Source organism: Mytilus californianus, unplaced genomic scaffold, assembly GCF_021869535.1.
Source record: "Mytilus californianus isolate M0D057914Y unplaced genomic scaffold, xbMytCali1.0.p SCAF_14, whole genome shotgun sequence".
NCBI lineage: Eukaryota > Metazoa > Mollusca > Bivalvia > Mytilida > Mytilidae > Mytilus > Mytilus californianus.
Window position 1 is genome coordinate 575,160 of NW_026262626.1, and position 16,553 is coordinate 591,712.

The 16,553-nt window shown below is 33.5% G+C and overlaps 1 protein-coding gene and 1 pseudogene across 1 annotated transcript in view; both read left to right on the top strand.

The window, feature by feature from the left end:
* The first annotated feature begins 892 nt into the window (after nt 1-892).
* Nucleotides 893-16,553, top strand: part of LOC127723975 (actin, muscle-like) — a 264,308-nt gene continuing 248,647 nt past the window's right edge. Inside the window, exon 1 of the mRNA XM_052230684.1 lies at nt 893-1,583. Within this exon, the coding sequence (XP_052086644.1) occupies nt 1,533-1,583 (51 nt within the window). The 5' untranslated portion in view covers nt 893-1,532. The remainder of the gene's footprint in view (nt 1,584-16,553) is intronic.
* On the top strand, nt 2,618-9,300 carry LOC127723980 (actin-like; annotated as a pseudogene).

The following is a 16,553-nucleotide window of genomic DNA, read 5'->3' on the forward strand; positions in this document are numbered from 1 at the left end:
TCCTCAACTAACGTTCAGAAGTCTTGTACAGAATATGAGACGCCGTGTTATGGATCTTTACCGGAAGACAGGTGGTTACACATCCTATTGACTCAAATATTGACATTTAATTTGCCGAACATACCAAAGATTATTTGTAGAGTCTTTTAATGATATTGTGTCATTAATTGTTGTAAAAAAATAAAGTCACAGTGAAACTTAAATTCCGTTTCTGATTTGTGTAATTTGCACTATTTCTATGAACTCAAAATTTAAATGCATAGAACCTGCATCAGTGACCAAACTTAAGTTTATGGTTTGTTTATGGTATATGTTAGAAAAATTGCTACATAAACGTTTTCTCTTTTTCGAGGAATAACTGATTTTTTTTTTAATTAAAAATCAGTTATTCCTCGAAAAAGAGAAAACGTTTATGTAGCAATAAAAATAGGTGGTGCTTAACTTTTGGCGGACTGTATATTTATATATTTTGTTCTTTATTTTATTGATTTTGACAATATTTATACATGTTTTTACGTTTATCTGATTACTCTTTCTTGTTTCATTTGCATACGTCGTTGAATTTTTAAATGTCTTAAATCTGTTATTCATATTTTTGTTGTTTATTTTCTTTTTTGGGTGTTTTTTTTTTGGGGGGGGGGGGATGAGCCGGGGAAGGTTGCGATTCTCCCCACTTTCAAAATGGGGGATGGAGGAGGCAAAACATATTTATTTGTTTGGGTTTGTTTGTTTGTACGTATGTATGTTTTTTTTTCTTGGTGTGGAGGGGTTTACATAAATGCAGGGGCGTAGGAGCCGGGAAAGGGGACCATAACCGCATTACACACTTGTAAAAGTGAGAGGCAAAACTATAATACCCTCCTCTTTGGCAGTTTATTTTGTTATTAGAATATAAAGTGGGTACGAAAGAGGACATTATCTTATTTCTAGACTAGTAGACTATTATGACAGAAAATATAGATTAAAACGTTGTTTTTTTTGCTTGTCACTTTAAGAAGTCCCCCCTTTCTCAACTTTTCGTTCTACTCCTACTTCACTGATATGTATCAAAGGAATAAGCAATAATTTTACTCGCGTACAGCTAATAGAATGGAGAAGCGCTAGTGTTAACGCAAAATCCCTGATTTATTAAAGACTAAATATCTCAAACATCGTGGTATAAACCGGTATGCAAATTTTGTGTGTTCAATCTTTTTAATTATGCATTCGTCTTAAATGCAAAATGTATTACTTTCTAATTAAAAAAGTGCTACAACATGCGCAAGTCAGATACAAAGTTAACAAAAGTAACAAAATAAACGGGATGGTAACAACCAGCCGTATATTTTCTGTACTTGTAGTCAGGTCAAGGTCCTCGGCTATCATCTCGGACTTGACCCGACTACTCGTGCAGAAAAACTATACGGTAACGGTTGTTACCAGCCAGTTTTTTTTTGTTACCTTTGTTCTGTATATAATACGTATTGAATACAATTTTGCAAATCGTAGATAAAAATAGATTACAGGTAAGAAGAAATTGTCAATCAAAACAAATGGGAAATAACTCCAGTTTAAAAATAGGTATTACCTTCAAACATGTCAAAGTAAGTAGATTTTTAATACTTATGTCCAACAAGACAGTCCATTTGCTCTTATATGGAAAGTTTAAAAATGTAGCGATGATGGTAGTCAGAATTCAGAGTAAGCAATGCATGTTTGCTATCAATTGGACATTAATTCCGAGTAGACTGGCATAACTTATATATATAAATTAAGTTGTGATGCATACATATATAAGGACACAAATATAGTAAGCAATAATTACTTAATACGTTTATTATGCTTCATAATTAAATTAAGATATAATTTGATTTCTCTCACATAATTTCAATCATTTGATGTTTCTATTAAAAACTACTTTAGCTTTTACATGTTTTAATTGAAAAGAAATAATTTACTTCGTAAACATGGTAAACATGGTAAAGGCCTGATATACATGTGAAGTTAAGAAATTATACATTTTTTTTTTATTACCAAACAAAACAACATGGCAAAATTGGCGAGTAAAGTAAGTTGAGTTCTAGTAAGAGTAAAAGGAAAGAGTGCTGAAAAAAATAACTGAAAGATGATTTATTTCGATCAATGGTTTCAATTTTACCAAGAAGCAGACTGAATGTCTCTTTGACCATTCTACACACATGTTTAATAATTTCTACATTCGATCGAGTCCTCACTATGAAGTTTTTAAAGGAGAGTATTGAATGAACTTTTCTGTCTCCTTCTTGGGAACCAGCTTCTTGTCCCCTTTCTCCTCACTCTTCTACGAGTTCTCATCCACCTTCTGAAAATGGTAGAACACAGAATACACTAAACTCCGAAACAGTTGTGGCATAATGTTGCGATTCTTTACCCGTGTTTCTGGGGAAAGGGAAGTATGACCGGAACGATAACGCTCTATATATATATGGAGTTTGGGATTACACATCGAAAGTGCAATGCAGCCATTCTTATTGGAGCCAGTTTTCTTTTTGTAAACATATTGAACTACTTCTTTTTCTTTGACCAAGTTTTGGATGAAACACTTTGATAGTGACAACAGACCAATGTTTATTATATCTGTAGTTTTGGAATTAAAAAAGTATGCCTTTCCACGTAATTGACGAAGACATTCCTGCAGTTGTCATTGACAACGGATCCGGAATGGTTAAATCAGGTTTTTTTCTGGAAATGATGCACCTAAAGTAGTTTTTCCCGCCATAACTGGTCGCCCTAAATATCAGGTTAGATGGATATTACATGAAAATTTATTTCTAAACTTTTTTTTAGAAAAAAGATTTGTAATAACATTAACTTTACCAATTTTGCTGCACAAGCTGCGCATTCGACAATAAATGTCTCTTCGGTGATGACAGAGGCCGAAATATTAGAAAATCTAAAACTTCTTCAAAATTCGAAGAGCTGATTAAACCAAAACAAAAAGGACGAAATGTATAGCAAATAGCAGGACAAGGAATCAGAGTCTTGCTTGAGGGAGACATATTCTTTAATTTAAAATAATTTCCAAAGTTTTATAACAGCAAGTATTGATAATACAATATCCGTACGTTCATGCAAGTACATAAACACTCAGTCTGGCTGCTGTGCTGGTGAATTTGATTACCATTTGTTTGTTATTTTAAATAAATTATACAGAGAAAATCAATTTACTTGCTCCAAGGATTAATATATAGTATGTCTTACCATATAAATCCTTGCTTATACAAATAAGGAGATGCGTATGGTATGATTTCCAATGATACAACTATCCACCAAAGTTCATTTGAAGTGGATGTAAGCAATTATTGTCAACCGTACGGCCTTCAGCAATGAGAAAACCCATACCGTATAGTCTGCTATAAAATGCCCCCAACATGAAAAATATGAAACAATTCAATTGAGAAAACTAACGGCCTAATTTATAACAAAACAATTTACGAAAAAACAAATATGACAGACATGAATCAACGACAACCACTAAACTACAGGCTCCTGGCTTAGGACAGGCACATATAGAATGTGGCTCTTATTAAAAAAAAATATGACTTTTATTAGATGGCCGGAGTATTTATGCTATCGCGTCTTTCTTAAGAACATATCCGATACGTTGTAAAGAAATTTTCGATAGTATCCGAAATAAAATATACAAATACCTGCTAAAATATTTTTTTTTCTTTTTTTGCAGGGTGTCATGGTAGGGATAGCAAAAGATAATTACGTTGGAGATGAAGCCCAGATAAAACGTGGAATGTTAACCATAAACTATCCTATAGAACATGGAATAGTTACAAATTGGGACGACATGGAGACAATATGGCATCATACATTTTATACTGAACTTAGAGTGGCTCCAGAGGAACACCCTGTTATGATGACAGATGCACCTCTTAATCCCAAAGCTAACAGGGAACGTATGATTCAGGTTTAAGAAATCATTCAGCTTTTGTTTCAACTTTAGCTTTTCAACCAATCTGCAATGAATTAAATTATATTATAAATTACATTATTTTCTGTTTTAATACTGGCTTTTTTTTTTATTCTAACAGACAATAGGATTATGTAGTATATATCACATTTCTTTATACAAGAAACGGTCGCGAAATACTCCGCATACAATCTCACATACATGTATATGCTAAACAATTCTATTGGGTACTAGTATTCGACGAGATTTCTCAAATTATGAAAACACTATACGCAAATGTAAGTTTCATTCAGATTAGTTTATGCAAACTTTTTTTCAGAGTATGTTCGAAACGTTCAACAGTCCTGCCTTTTCCGTCCAAATGCAGGCAGTTTTATCCCAAATTGCCTCTGGAACGACAACTGGAATTATTATCGATATCGGTGATGGAGTATCACATGTTGTACCTATGTGGACAGGTAATTAAAAGATTTTATTTCTATCCGACATGGAACCATATAAAAACAATAACATGTATTTATGTCTTCCTAATAAACGTGCTTAATATATATAAATAAGAAGATGTGGTATGAGTGCAAATGAGACAACTATCCATCCAAGTCACAATATGCATGAAATATTTGCCATTGGATGTTTGGCAAACAATATTCAAACGATCAATTTTCTGATTAGCATAAGCATTTTGATAAAAATGGTGCTGTAAAAAGACTTTATGTGAAGGATACAGACTACTTAATCACTGCATGTATTAGGGAATTCCAAAAGTAGATTTATTTAGCAATTTCAAAAGGATAATATATGCTAATGTCAAATTAAAAATAATGCTAATTTAAGGGGAATAAATAAATACTATACTAGTACATGTATGACTCTTTTGTTTCAAACATTAATAAACGCGTAATTGTGAAATACTATTTCGCTATTAGCAGTCAGTTTGGTTCAATTTTGTCGAAATAAGCTCAAAAGCATCGCTAATGTATTACTGGCTTGCAAGTCAATAATTCAACTCATTTAGATCCATATTCATTTGCCCTTCACTTTAACCCTTAGCTGGAGATGGGATACGCATGTTCAGTTATTAAAAAGAAAAGAATTTCAACATTCGAAAGTGAAACTAGGAGTCACCGGGAAGATCCATTTCTTTGAATGATTCTGTACACACAAAAAAAAAAAAACCAACTTTTTTATACAAGTAAAACGATGATTATATTATAAACGTTTCAAATATGTTTTCAATCAATGACATGAATTCAAACAGAACTAGAACAATTGTCGTTATACGATTGCACGTGCTTGTCTGTGTATTTATGTTTATATGTATGTTCATATCTAATCGTATGATCACCGACAGCCTTTGGAGGTCATCTTGATGGTTAATTAGATGGTATCTAGTCTAAAATACATACTAAATTCTGATCTATTATAACAACTCCCTGTACTGTATATTATGTCTTTGGGACTTTATTTGATTTGATTATACGAAATTGAAATGGATACTATCATTTACATTTTTGCAGGACATGCACTACCACAAGCCACCAAACGTCTTGATATCGCAGGACGAGATTTAACCGCTTATTAACAACATATCTTCCACGATAGAGGTTATAACTTTGTCATGTTTGTCACAACAGCTGATAATGAAATTGTCAGGGACATTAAGGAAATTCAAAACTTTGTTTTACGGCTCTTGATTTCGAACAGGAACTTGAAGCATCAGCCAAATCATCCTATTTAGAGAAATTCTATGAATTACCAGTGAGATCGGACTATGATTAACGTTGGTAACGAGCGTTTCTGGTGTCCAGAATTAATGGTCAGGCCATCATTTATAGGTATGAATCACAAAATTCCTTTCGTTACAATAACATTCGTATATTGTAATAAAAATACCTATGGAGACGACGACGATGATTATGATGAAAGTTTGAAAGTGTGTGCATATATTTATATATAATATAAACACGTCTAAACATGTGACAACTTTATGAAAGACCGCTCAACGCCGTCCAAAAGAAAAAAAGACATCTTTCGTCAAAGTTTTCACGGTTCCTATTGAAGGGATCGATTTAATACTTGGTCTGCAGCTTGATAATTTTTAGTTGTAGCGAGTATGCAATTTATACATCGGCCGTGTATCAACTTCCTATTTGTCGATAGTTCGAAATTTTACTACACTCATTGTACAAGGAAAATTTTCGTCAAAGTTTTCTTAGCTCTTATTAAAGGGAATGATTTAATACTTGGGTCTGCAGCTTGATGATGTTGAGTTGTAGCGAGTAAGCATTTATTTACATCAGGCCGTGTAGCTACTTCCTGCTTGTCGATAGACCAAAATTTTACAACACTCATTCTACAAGGAAAAGTTTTGTCATAGTTTTCTTTTTTCAGCGAAAAGGGAGGGTTAGCATGCTCCAGTATACATGTTACTTTAACCCATTGCATGCAGCGACGCAGGTCCAAAGCCGACATTGGTCTAGTGTACACGGAAATAAGTACTAAGTGAATTGATAATTACTTGCATGTTTCCTAATAGTGAATTTCAACCTTTTAAACCATGAAAAGAAAATTCCTTGTTTCTTTCTCCTATATCGCTCAACATTTCAATTTTTCACAATTAATCATATTTTATAGATATGGAATCTTGTGGTGTCCATGAAATGGTTTATAACTTTATAATGATGTCTGAAATTGACAACAGAAGAGATTTCTACAACAACATCGTCCTGTCCGGAGGGTCTACAATGTTTCCTGGTAAGTCATTTTGTTTTGTCAAGATTATTTGTTTTTATGCTTTGAATCGTTTAAATTGGTTTTACTTTTTAAATGTTTGGTCTTGAGGGTACCTGATAAGAGTGGCTGAAACGGGGATTGGTCATTTCTCAGATCTAGCTTTTTTTGTAATTTGTTCACACTACCCCTTTTTCCTTCTTTTTTCCATATCCCATCTTTTTTTTAGCACTTATATCCCACATCCCCACTTTTTACCATTGAAGTCCTACATCCTAAAAGCATGTCATTCCTCTCTGGTGATGATCCTAGACACACATACCATTTTTATTCCAACGTAACTTTCTTGCGGTAGTGTTGTCTTAAACATACATATACATGAATATGGTTCAGGTCATCGGCAAATGAATTTCGTTCCGCAAAAAAAAAATTTTCCAGTTACGTGTATGGGAGACTGCGGAGACTGTTATTCAAATGACAGGAAATTTTCAATGTAGATTGAATTATGAAAATTATGAAAAAAGTGTAGGATCTACTTCAAAAGACGTATTTACACTTGTATGCAAATTTGTCCGCCATTACTTAAAATCACACAAGTTCCCATACAATTTGACATCACAATTTAAAGAAAATGACGTAGATAAAAATAATTGATTGTTACTTGACGTCAGAAGGTTATTCGGAGATAGATCTAAAGGTAATTTGGAGACAAAATTCAGCTAAATTCCAAAAGTGTAAATACGTGTATAGGACTATTTACAACCAAAGTACATTCAATAACAAAAAGATGCGTAGAGGTCAACATATACATGTATAGGGTTTTCGTTTACATGATATGTCAATCTCTAATATAAAAATAAGAAGATATGGTATGATTACCAATGAGACAACTCTCCACCAGACACCATATGACTTAGGAGTTAACAACTGTAAGTCACCGCACGGCCTTTAACATTGAGCAAAACTCATACGGCTTAGCAAGCTATCAAGAGCCCCAAAATGAAAAATGTAAAACAGTTCAAACGAATGAACTTACGGCTAAATTGAGTTGAAACAAGACGAGTGTTGTGAATACTATACAATTTAGAGAGACGACCATAAATCTGCAATTTAATCCGAAATTTCCTTGTGTGGACAAATATTAAACATTTTAAAAGATATTATTTAAGTATGAAGTTCTCGACTTAAAACGACACATTAACATGTGGAGGGGTTAAACTCTGTTTGTTCTGCATTACTCAAACTTCGACATTTTCAGTTTTCACTACTGTAATACAAAATCTGCATAAAAAAATAAATAAATACAAATCAGTTTAGAGAAAACACTTTACACGTGTATATACGATGTTCAGTATCTACATTGTATGATTTCAGGTTTTGTAGATCGTATGAGGAAGGAACTGGATGCCATAGTTCCAAGTACTGTGAAAACAAAAGTTATCGCACTACCAGAAAGAAAGTATTCCGTGTGGATTGGAGGTTCCATACTTGTATATAGGAAGATGTGGTATGAGTGCCAATGAGACAACTCTCCTTCCAAGTAACAATTTATAAAAGTAAACCATTATAGGTCAAGGTACGGACTTCAACACGGAGCATTGGCTCACACCGAACAGCAAGCTATAAAGGGCCCCAAAAATTACTAGTGTAAAACCATTCAAGCGGGAAAACCAACGGTCTAATCTATATAAAAACGAGAAACTAGAAACACGTATGAACTACATAAACAGACGACAACTACTGTACATCAGATTCCTGACTTAGGACAGGTGCAAACATTTGCAGCGGGATTAAACGTTTTAATGGTACCAAACATTCTCCCTTTTCTGAAACAATAGTATAACATCACAACATAGAAAGAAACACTATGAAATATCAATTAGAAGGCTTAACTCAATCAAAAAACGTAAATTAACACACAATGAACGAATAAATTTGATCTGTGATACCTGAAAGCAAATACATAGTTAATAAAAATTATAAGGGATAAATAATTAAGGTCAAAAGTAAATAAACAGGTTTAAACAAAGTTAAAGTATGATACAACCGTGGAATGTTAAACAGTATTTAGAAAATCATCACTTTTGAAAAAACCTGCGTCATATTATACACAGGTAAATGAAAATAATTTTGTTGTTAAGTATACTTCTTCTTCTGTGTGTATAAAATCTTCCGTTTTAGGAATACCAAGAAATTTCTTTAATATCAATAAAACTAATTTAACACTTGGTACATATGGGGTGAATATCAACAATAAAACTATACAATAAGTGCTAGATAAAACTTTCTGTACAGGTGCAAGAACAGTATTTAAGGAGAAATGAAATAATTTTGATGTGGTTCATTATTATCATTCCAACAAATGTGGATATCGAAGACGGAGTATGATGAATGTGGACCAAGTATCGTGCACCTGAACTGCTTTTAAATCATATTGCATGTTTTATTGACAAGCAATTCGACATTCAACCCTTGTCTTTCATTATAATACTTGTAATATTTAATTGCAAATTATCTTATTTAAAGTGTGCACATTTATTTATCATATGTCATAATTTTTTGAATTTATAGATATTGCCATTTACCATTTGCGTTTATAATAATGATAATTTTGTCATAGTATCATGGATAATAATATATTGTTCTATAATGTACTTGTTTATTGTGACTTAAAACCTTAAATGTAAGGAAATAACATTATTCGCAAATGTTAAGTTTTGGAGATGAATTATATCTAATATTTTCTGAATGATTATCTATTACTTTTGTTTACACTGGATTCATTTCTAAAGCAAAGCCATAGTCGGATCCAGGGGGGCCCAGGGCCCGGGCCCCCCTCTTTCGTGGGAACAATTTGTTTGATTATATAGGGAATCACTGAAGCGTGACTGGAGCGCCCCCCCCCCTTTAGGTCAGTCAGCGGCACCCCCCTTACAAAAAGTTCTGGATCCGCCACTGAAAGCACATGCAACATATAAAGGAAAGCAACATATACGTATAAAACACACACAGGCATTAAAAGCATAAGAAAGCAATACAAACAAAAATAGTTTTCTCAATTGAATTGTTTCATATTTTTCATGTCGGTGCCTTTTATAGCCGACTATACGGTATGGGTTTTTCTCATTGTTGCTTACAATCACTTTATTTGAACTTTGGTGGATGGTTGTCTCATTGGCAATCATACCTCATCTCCTTATTTTTATAAAGCACATGCAATATAAAAAGCAGATCCGTATTTTTACATAAAACTCATACAAGCCATAAAACAAAAGATTTCAATGAAAACCAATTATTGAAAAATAAAGCACAAACAGAAGCACATGTATATGAATGTAAGCAGTTAAAGCTCTGTTTAGCACAAGCAAAATGATACAGCTTATTAGTTATAGCTAATAGTCCATAGTCTTGCTGCCTCATAACTAAAGCTTTTTCTTACATACCTTATTGTTTTTGGTCTTTGTATATCAGCTATGCCTTTGAACTTAAGATTATATGCATTATCTTTAATGTCTATCAAATTATGTAAAAAATGATGTGTGTATTGAAATCGAGATTAAAATCTATTGTTTCATAAAAAAATTCCACCTCATCATCACACTGATACTGATTCCTCTAAAGTTGAACACTGTATTTTGTAGATATGTTTTTTTTAACCTATTGCAATTGCTTGGAATTTTTCTGGGTTTGCCATGAGAACCATGGTATTAGGGAGTTATTATCTTCCTCTAAAGGTTTAATAAATGATTTTAAAAAGTGCAAGATTTTGAACGGGTGTTATCATCACCATAGTTATATAATCAAAGTGTTTTACAAACAGGAATATGTCATTAATAAAGACATTAAATAATACAGGCCTGGGCCAGGTATTGATCCCTGTGGAACACCTTTATAAATATCAAGCATTTGAATAATACTTTGTCCAATTTTTACACACTGTTTCCTTTTTGTAAGATAATTTTTTAATAAATCTTGTGCAGATGTACTTGGGCCATATTTTTCAAGTTTAATAATACGATTATGAGGTAGACAGTCAAACACTTTGACCTTTCGGTGTCCGTTTAGATAATTAAAAAGTTTCATTAAAATTCAATGGGGAGTGTGGATACATAACAGTATAGTTCGGACAAAAAAATCGTAGAAATCTCACGGTAGGTATAGTGTCCAGCTAAGATCGTGTTTTTTCGAGTGCATCGGTCCACTTTTTTCGAGTGTAGACAGGTTTTTCGAATGATATTACATGCGATCAGATCGATTTACTGCTATTACGCAAATATAATAGTTGTACTCGTGACTGTTCGTCTTATTCTGAATACTATACAAGTCATGTTTTGAGCACAAACGACGCACAATTCCCATGTAGTTCACTCATAATTCAGTGTTTTATATTGTCCGTGTTTTTTCGAGAGCAACATCTAAAACGTCTGAGTTTTTCAACAGATTGTCCGGGTTTTTTGAAGAAAATGTAAATAAGAAAAAAGACAATCTTGGGCTCAAAAACTGAATTTTTCTAGTTTGTTACTGTAATTGAACGAAGGAAAATAGTATTTATTCTTAATAAGTCACAAAAACATATTTTTATGTTGATCAAATTTAACCCTTTTCAGTTTAATGATGACTTTCTGTTTTGAAAACATATTACCATAACCTTGCAGGAATACGATATATAAGAAATCACTGGGTCCTTTTTAAAACGGTCTAGTCTCAGGTTAGGATGAAGTTTGGCGCCTGTTAAAACGTTTAAACTCGCTGCATTTTTATGTACCTGTCCAAAGTCAGGAGCCTGTTGTTCAGTCGTTGTCGCTTGTTGGTGTGGTTCATAGGTGTTTCTCCTTTCTCGTTTTTTATATAGATTAGACAGTTGGTTTTCCTGTTTGAATTGTTTTACACTAGTCATTTTGGGACCCTTTATAGCTTGCTGTTCGGTGTGATCCAAGGCTCCGTGTTGAAGGCCGTACTTTTAATTGTTAACTTTTTATACATTGTGACTTGGATGGAGAGTTGTCTCATTGGCACTCATACCACATCTCATTTATATTGTCGTTGGTTTATGTCGGTCATATTTGTTTTTCTTTAATTTTTTTTGTTATAAATTAGGCCGTTTGTCTTCTCAATTAAATTGTTTCATAATTTTCATGTCGGGGCCTTTTATAGCAGACTATACGGTATGGGTTTTTCTCATTGTTGAAGGCCGACTCATAATCTTTCAAATCATTTCATTTTTACCGTCAAAATTATTTTATGATTAATACATATTTCATAGTGACAAAAAAACAAAAGAGCAAGAAATCTATAAGGAAATGCAGTAAAAAAATCAGAAATCAGAAAAAAATCAATATAAACCAAAATATTCTACAAAAAGCCACCCTCCCTCCCCCGCTCCAAAAAAAAAAAAAAAATAAATAAATAAAAAAAAAACAATAACATATGAATTGAATGGAATGAAAACAACACTTTATAAATTTCATGCGTCTGAAGCGTTTTTCTGGATTTGTTTTCATCCAGAACGCTCAAAGCCGAATATTGGAAAGCCAAGGATTGTGAGAACCGAAACATTTGAAGAGCTATATGACCAAAAGGACCTAAAGGGTAGCCAAATCCATCTAAGGTCAACTTTGCCTGATGGAGCTGAAATCTTAGTTTCTTTATAATTTTTAAATTTATAAACGGACAATTTTAAATGATTGATTGTTGGTTGCTTAACGTCCAGTGGCAAATATTTCATGCATGTTCAAGACGAGCATCAATTAACAATAAATCCAATATGTAGGTCATGTAACAGACGACGTTCGGGATGAAGGTCAGTAAATTCAGACTGCCACTAAAATAAATGGTATATTGGATATGGACAGAAATTTTACCTTGCAACAGGCAACCTACGGACCACTCAAAGAGCTGTTGCAAGGGTTCTCAACGTGCAGTGAACGTGGCACGCCCATTCTGACCGGACGTGGCTGTGTACTTGAACATCCCGCACAGCTAAACGGACGCCCCACTTTGGCAAGGGTTTCACTACCGGTCGGAAGAGGACCTAAATGACCATATTTCTATTTCCCAGTCCCCCTTGGAGGTAAATAATTTTAGAAAGGTTTGTTATAAATCATGTCAAAACCGAAGTACTGACTACTGAACTGATGATAAACTCGGGGACTTATCCAATGTATTTAATAAACAACGAAATAAATAATCTGTAAGTTTTAATACGATCCTTTTGAAAATAATAATAAAAAAAAAAATATGTTGATAATATGCGTACACCTCACTAATATAATTCTTTTAATTTCTGATGAAAATGAAGTTATGATGGTGTTTTATTTCTATGTGACCAAATACAGCATACGCTTGATCAGACTCCTCTTCGCAGTAGAAGCATTTGAACAATTTTCTTGATTTCCATTTCTAGAACGATAAAACATATTCTCATCAAGACAAACAGTAAATGAAACAGGATGTATTTTCTGTTTAAAAAAAACCACATTTACCCGCTTTACACACTATGTGTATGTATGTCTGACCTCACATAAAGATTGTTTACATCACGAAATATTTACTGTATGAAATACAGTCTCGGTACACAAACATGCAGATATCTGAATACAAATGAATGATGCTTTTTTATGAAATGTACGTGTTAATATAGTCCGAGATTACTCTGACGTCCAACGGCTGTTTTACAGACAAGCTGGGGCCGTGGGACGTATGAGCTCGTCCCATATAAAAAAGTGGATAGTTGTCCGTCCAAAATAGATGCGCTGCTTCGTCGCTTCTGGTGCCAACGGACGGCCTTGGAATTATATAAATCGGGTATCAATTTGTTCATTTTTCATTTATCTCTTCATTTATGTAAGTTTCACCTACCTGCCACCCTTTATTTTCTCATATTTAGACAGTTTTCACTGTGACCCACCGATTCTGGCATTTTGACTTTCATTTTGAAAGATTGTCATGTGATCACGAGAAGAAAGTAAGGCACAATGGACTATGGGAAATGATGTATGCATATGACCCTAGGTCAATATGAATATATAATCTAACACCTCGCTCATTTACGATGCAAGCAATATAAATATCCGAGAGCTTCCGAATGTTATCGTGGTTGGCACTAAATGCTTAATAGCGATCTCCTGTAAAGGAGGTGAAAAATCGTGGTTGGCTACTAAATGTTAAATATCGATCTCCTGTAAAGGAGGTGAAAAAAGTATAAATATTTGCATATTTGAGTCTCGAGGTCGCAAAATCTCTCGTAACTTGACGTCCATTTGAAAATAAAAGTAAAAATGTCTGAATCGATGGGTCACTGTGAAAACTATCTAAATATGAGAAAATAAAGGGTGGCAGGTAGGTGAAACGGCTGTGTTCCAGACGAGCTGGGGCCGTGGGACGTCAGAGCTCGTCCCATATAAAAAAGTGGATAGTTGTCCGTCCAAAATAGATGCGCTGCTTCGTCGCTTCTGGTGCCAACGGACGGCCTTGGAATTATATAAATCGGGTATCAATTTGTTCATTTTTCATTTATCTCTTCATTTATGTAAGTTTCACCTACCTGCCACCCTTTATTTTCTCATATTTAGACAGTTTTCACTGTGACCCACCGATTCTGGCATTTTGACTTTCATTTTGAAAGATTGTCATGTGATCACGAGAAGAAAGTAAGGCACAATGGACTATGGGAAATGATGTATGCATATGACCCTAGGTCAATATGAATATATAATCTAACACCTCGCTCATTTACGATGCAAGCAATATAAATATCCGAGAGCTTCCGAATGTTATCGTGGTTGGCACTAAATGCTTAATAGCGATCTCCTGTAAAGGAGGTGAAAAATCGTGGTTGGCTACTAAATGTTAAATATCGATCTCCTGTAAAGGAGGTGAAAAAAGTATAAATATTTGCATATTTGAGTCTCGAGGTCGCAAAATCTCTCGTAACTTGACGTCCATTTGAAAATAAAAGTAAAAATGTCTGAATCGATGGGTCACTGTGAAAACTATCTAAATATGAGAAAATAGGGTGGCAGGTAGGTGAAACTTACATAAATGAAGAGATAAATGAAAAATGAACAAATTGATACCCGATTTATATAATTCCTAGGCCGTCCGTTGGCACCAGAAGCGACGAAGCAGCGCATCTATTTTGGACGTGCAAATATCCACTTTTTTATATGGGACGAGCTCTGACGTCCCACGGCCCCAGCTCGTCTGGAACACAGCCGTTGCACGTCAGAGTAATCTCTGACTAGTGTTAATACAGCATTATCAAACTGGTTTAATGCATTGTTTCGTGCTTGAAAATTACTTTATTTGAACCTTTTCATTGTTTATTTAAACGTAAATGCACTGACATATTACAAAATTTTGTTTTCTTCACTCGATAAAACAAGGAAGCACTCGAAAAAACACAGACTGCTCTCGAAAAAACACGGACATATAACAATGAATTAACTCTCAAAAATGTCCTTTTCAAAGCAAAAACAAAATTTCTTGTAAAGTGTCTGTATATCTAAGTATATATAGATTCCATGTATGCATTTCCGTTGACATTTGCATCTGTATGTGTATAAAAATGTTTTCAATCTACATTTTAAAATACAGCATTGTAAGGCTATTTTAAACGCTTTTAAAACAAAATAATGTTGGGTTGATAATTTATTTTTATCACAAACACTAATTTACCTTATACATGTATGATATTAAATATAAGGTTCTAGCATCTTCTTTTTTTTACGTCTTACCAGAAAAGAAGTCTGTTTGTTTACATTTTTTTATCATATTCACTCGAAAAAAAGTGGTCACACTCGAAAAAACCCGATCAAATCACTCGAAAAAAAATATCAGCCGGACACTATACCTACTGTGAATCTCATATTAAAGTTGTATAGGGAGGTAGATCATTGCACCTAGATCTCAAATATATAAAATTTATCTTCATTTTTATCAAAAAGTAGACATAAAACACTATAAGTCTGATACTATGAATCGAGGTGATGGTGATTGTATTTTCGGGAAATGAATGATCTGAGAATCAAAATTCTCCACAAGTTTTCTTTTTCAATTTATCAAGATACACATTTTTCATATAGACATGTATCAAAGTTACAATTATTAATGAATATCAGAGTACCAAGTCGACGGTATGGATATAATTGACCGTTTCATTTTGCCGATATGTACGATAATCGAGTATTTTCGTGATCGATTGAGACCTTCCTGGAATTTCTGAGATAAAAGAAATACGTAAAAGCACTGTTATCAAGACCCTCATTGGTAGTCAAGGTCGTTAAAAACCCCCATTAGCATCTGTTGTCTTTGAATTGTGACCTACTTCATAATCAACAATCAAAGTGTATATGGCGCTATTTCGCTTCCGTAATTTCTAATCCATATACTAATTTGTTAACTTTTATGTCTTATCGATCTATTAATAACGTAATGCCGTAAAAAGTCAAATAACAAAATTACCGAACTCCAAGGAAAATTCAAAACGGAAATTCCCTTATCAAATGGCAAAATCAAAAGCTCAAACACATATCATTAACTTTATTACGAAGCATTTGAATAAATTCAATCAATATCATTATTTCGAAATATTCTGAAGTGTAAAAAAGGCTTAATTAGGTACTATTAATCTCGTATATATCTATGTGTAAAATGGAAAGGGTATTCCCGATGATTTTCCCCAAGTTTTAAAATGTAAAGTTTTTCGCCTGAATGATTTATTTGACGAAGCAAAACATTTTAAAAGAGATGTTATGTCTTTTGATGATAAGCAGAAATTAGTGTTTTATTCACAGATATTAATATGATTCGTAGCTGTGCCAAAACCTGTTATCTTATTTTAATTAGAAAGGGAAATGTTATATAATAGACGATTTTTTAAAAT